Below are 5014 nucleotides of genomic sequence, written 5' to 3' on the forward strand. Positions count from 1 at the left end.
TGAGGCATTTAGTGTATGTAGCCTACTAGGCACAGCAGGCCTGAACATCTCTTAGATTTCAAAAGATTAACCATAGGGAAATAGAAATGTATAATAGGCTCTGGCAGTGTTCAACAATCCAGTTAAAAGGATATTCTATATTTGATACCATAGATCACAAGACTTTGGTGAATAAAAATTTGCCCACTTACATTTCATTGTCTGTTAGGAAAATGGGTGATGATGGAAAACATGCCATGCTAATGTTTTACTTTGTTACAAATCATTTAACTGGTTTCAGAACCAAATCAGCCATTTCATTTTCTTTACTTGAAGTCAATTTTTTAAAAATATATTTTTAGTTGTTGACAGACCTTTTATTTTTTTATTTATATGCAGTGCTAAGAATTGAACCTAGTGTCTCACACATGCTGGGCAAGTGCTCTACCACTGAGCCACAACCCAGCCCCTTGAGGTTAATTTTTAAAATTTTGAGATATATTAATTACATAGAAATGTAGTGCTCAAACAATAATTCATTACATGGTTAGAAACTCAAATTTAAATTTTAAAGCTGCAGGTTGTTTTTGGACAATGTCAATTTATTTTTTTATGGGCATGTGGGATTCAGCTTTTATTCAGATGCTATTAATTTTTGAGTTATATTATTTAGATTTTGTATCTTGTTAATTTGGTTTAACTTTTTAATGTGTGAACCAGATTTGTTTATTTACTTATTTATTCTTTGTAGTTACACATGATGATAGAGTTTATTATGACATATTTATATAAACATGGCATATATCTTATTCTAATTAGGATCCCAGTCTTGTGTTGTCTGTATAGATTTTTCATCATTTTCACTTTCATGCCTATTCAAGGTGGCAAAGTGTATGTTACTATTTCATGATTACAAGTGTTTCCACTTCTCATTTTTATCATGTTAAAGCTTTCTGAACAAACTGGAACAATACTAAAGAATGTATTTACATTATAAAGCATCTTTTTCTTGCAGGTTTATATTTAAAATATTTTAATATTTCTTTCCCCCTACATCCACACATATTTATTGAGTACCTATTATTTTCTGAATGAATATCTGTATATGTGTACAGAGATAGAGATAGAATAGTGCCTAGCTATTATTATATACCAAGCACATCATAGTTTCAAAAAAATCGGTTGGGGGTATAGCTCAGTGGCAGAGTGCCTGTCTAGCATGCAGAAGGCCATAGGTTGGATTCCAAGCACGGCAAAAAAAAAAAAAAAAAAAAAAGAAAGAAAGAAAGAAAGAAAAATACACATACAGACACACATACTTTAAAAAAATTGTAGCAGGGAATGGTGGCCATGTCTGTAATCCCAAAGGCTGGGAAGGCTGAGGCCTTCCTCAAAAATGTAAGTTTGTGGTAAGCTTGGGTGATTTAGTGAGACCCTGTCTCCAAATAAAAAATTAAAATGGATGTAGTTCAGCAGTAGAGCATTTCTGGGTCCAATCTGTAGTAGCACAAAAAAAAAAAAAAAGGGATATTCCACCATCTAGAAATTTTCTCAAGATCATATTACACAAAAATTTAAGGTCAATCATTCTACTCTTACAGTTACTTTATTTTTCTGCTCTCCTTCCAACCGTAAGCATAGTTTAAATTATTTACAATATAAGAGGCATAGCTTAATTTATACCAGCATTGTGTTAACTAGAAAGGCATAATATTAATTTCAGCCTGTCCATCACCAGAATAGGCTGCTGTGGAACTCCGGAAAATGAGGCAGTGGGATCACAAGTTCGAGGCAGCCTGAGGAATTTAGTGAGACACTGTCTCAATAATAAATAGATAGATAAATAAACAAATAAATAGATGGGCTTGGATGTAGCATTCCCTCCACCCCAACCCCAAAGTAATGTGTATGAGATCATTGCAGCCAGGAAGTGGTAAATCCCTCATAACTGAGTTCTTCCAGTCCAAGCTCCCCACTTCCCCGCTTTCCCCCCATCTCCTGGTTAATGTCACTAAGGTTCATTGGTTGCACCGTTTTGGGCTCCTCTCAGCCTTAAGGTCTCAGAGTGGAAGCAGGGGTCATTTCCAACTGAACAAGTTTTTTTCCAGAGTACTGGTTGATAAATGGCGCCAGTGCTAATAATATTTTCATGTCATCGACATTTTTAGGAGCGGGTTCGCAGCTTCCGAGATCCTTCTCCCCACTCTCTCTCAAGGTCCTTTGCCCTAAAGGACTTTGCCCTTTCTCTAGCAGATTGTCACTGTGGCATTCTCTGCAGCTGGTCAGTCCCGCAGAGGTCTACGGGGAGAAATCATCCCGTTTGACTCGAACCCCCAGGAGGTGTCTAAAAAGAGCCAGTGCTCCCAGCAGTCAAGTGACGGGAAACCGGCACCGGCGTTTCCCAGCAGAGGAGCCCAGGCACGATCTCCTTAGGCGCGAAGCTGACAAGTGCAGAGCTGGAGCCGCCAAAGCCGAGCCGGGAACGGCGTTTGCCCGGGCCGAGGCGGAAGCCGGAGCATTTGGAGGACGGGACCGCGGGAACCCGGAAACGCCTAGGCTGCACCGAGGTGGCACCGACGAAGGCGGCGGGAGCTGGCGGCGCTGCGGGTCAGCAGTCGCGACGGACCCCTAGAGCTCGGCGGCCTTGGGCGCCCGGCGTTGCTGAGCCGCAGGCCCCAGTGCGTGCCGCTGGCAGAGCTGCGCGGGAGGTGAGGCCTGAGCTTTCCTGGGGAGGGTCGGGTCCCGGGAGGACTGCGGCTGCGGGGCGGCTGGGCAGCTCAGAAGCTGTGGGGTCTGTCTGGGTGAAGTGGAAGGTGTCGAGGACCTGAAGTACTAGTTAAGCAGGAGTGGGAGCAGATGAAGTGACACGTTGCAATTCCGACCGTCGACGTGTGGAATGTACTGGGTGGAGGAGGAAAAAGATCCTTAGAAGAGGGGTGTGTCAAGCGAATGAAAACGGCCGTGTGTGCTGTAAGCCTGAGGTGTGCAGAGAAGTGACTAGTCGGCCAGGCTGGCTGTCACTCATTCCCTCAGTGAATGTCCCCTGAGCTCCCGCTCAGTGTGTAACCCTGTGATAAGCACGGATGCAGTAGACCAGGATTTTGCGCTCAAGAAGCCACAGGGACTTCAAGAAATGGAAAGGTTACCATTGGTAAGGTTAATGTGTGGACAAGGAGTGTCTGAGGCTGTGTAAAATTACCCTCAGAACAAGGGTGTGTGTGTGTGTGTTCTGAGTATTGAGGAACAGGATTTTCAGTAACATTGTAATTTAACCAACAAAAAGGACTCTCAATTCAGGAAGATCTAGTTCAAATGAATTGAAGAATAATATTAAATGTAGTGATGGGCCTTGCTTTATAGTAAACCATTTAAATGTCACTATTTTATAATAGAAGCCTGAATCTTTTATTATATTCTATTAAATGCAAAAATGGAACCAGAGTTAAGTCTTTATCAGTATTGGGCTTTGGTAGATAAAGATTAAATTTGATACAGTTTCTCACTTGGTAGGCTTATTCACTGTTTCCTTTAAGGGGATAATAACTTCTAAAAGTTTAGAATTTCTAATTCTGATTTTCCTCCCTAATTCTTCCCTGTTTCATTCCCACTATCGCTGTGCTAAGTGGGCTCCTCTTTGCTCTTTTATTTCCACACTAAACCAATAGGTTCTAAACTGTACTTGCTGATTTCAGCCTGTTCCCCTTCCAGTCACTTTTCCATCATTGCCCTTTGGTTTGTTGGTGGTGCTGGGAATGGAACCCCAAGGTCTTGCACATGCTAGACAAGTGCTCTACCACTGAATTATACCCCCAACTCTCCTCAATTGCTTTTTAAATCCAAAGGTCTTATGCCATTCTTTGGTCATTCTTCTCTTAGGTACTCAGTGACTCTATGTTGGCTCCAGAATGAAGTTTCTTTCTTTTTTTCTTTTTTTCCCCCTGTGGTGCTGTGGATAGAACCCAGTGTCTTATACATGCTAGGCAAATGCTGTACCACTGACCTATACCCCTATCTCCATTATAAATTGTTTATTTAGGGAGGTTCAAAGTCCTTTAAAATTTAAGTCTTTCCAAGACTCAATATGACCCTTTCATTATTTTTTAAAAATACTTTATCCCATTTAATCTATTTTTTAGTCATACTACAGTTAGTTAATTGAATTGGATTTTCTGAACACACTGTATGCCTACCTGCCCTGGTCTTTGCTTATATAACGTCTTTTCCTACAAGGAAGGTCTTTGTAAAAATTCTATTCTTTAATGCCTTATATGCCACCTCTTCCTTATGAAGCTTTCTGAAATCAACCATGTGTCTGAAATATTCTTTTTCTCTTTGTGCTGGGCTTTATAACTCTTATAATGCTTGCTAAATTTATACTGTATTGTGGCTCTTTGAGAATTTTATTATCCCTACTAGAATGTAAGTTCTTTAAGGAAAGTAATTGTACCTTTTAAGTTTTTTAGCACTTTGGTACTTGAGCACAGTATCATGATATTTTATACTCTTAGTAAGGTTTTGTTATGTCTAATGATATATTTAATGAAACAAACTTTTATATTCTGGAGATAAGGATAACTTGTTTTGTGGTATAACCTTATGTCAGAGTTTCATTACTAATCAAATATTCTTATAAGAGATTGCCTTTTTGTTTCACATTTTAGTACCTCATTTGACCCTAGTAGTAAATTGTTGAGGTAGGACAATTTTTAATAGTCCCCATTCTTATTTATAAAAAATGAATATTGAAGGTCAGGTCAGATAATTTGCCCCAGGTCTTATATACACTCCTTAGGCTACTTCAGTTATATTTGAAATGAATATAATTTGTATCCTCAAAGGTGCCTTTTACTTAGTAGGAACTTAGTAAGTTGAATGAAGGAATCCATTCCTTCATTCAACATACTAAGTTCCTACTAAGTAGAATCAATAGAAATAATCTCTCAGTTGAAAGCTCAATCTTATCATTCAGTAGCTAAGAAGTATGACTTTTGAGTTTCTTTTCTCTTTCCTGATTTTTTTTTTTTTTTTTTTACCA

General features: G+C 39.3%; 1 protein-coding gene across 3 annotated transcripts in view; it reads left to right on the plus strand.

Annotated features, from left to right (window-relative positions):
• Positions 1-2224: 2224 nt before the first annotated feature.
• Positions 2225-5014, plus strand: part of Slc35a3 (solute carrier family 35 member A3) — a 43898-nt gene continuing 41108 nt past the window's right edge. The window contains exon 1 of one of the 3 annotated variants that reach the window (XM_015502602.2): positions 2225-2687. Coding sequence is in view for 2 of the 3 variants with exons in the window: in XM_048814606.1 (XP_048670563.1) it covers positions 3113-3130 (18 nt within the window). In the remaining variant the exon portion in view is untranslated. Of the gene's footprint in view, positions 2688-2744; positions 3131-5014 lie in introns of those variants that run through there. The other 2 variants (XM_048814606.1, XM_048814605.1) reach the window with 2 other exon arrangements.

The sequence above is a fragment of the Marmota marmota genome, unplaced genomic scaffold, assembly GCF_001458135.2.
Source record: "Marmota marmota marmota unplaced genomic scaffold, marMar, whole genome shotgun sequence".
Taxonomy (NCBI): Eukaryota; Metazoa; Chordata; class Mammalia; order Rodentia; family Sciuridae; genus Marmota; species Marmota marmota.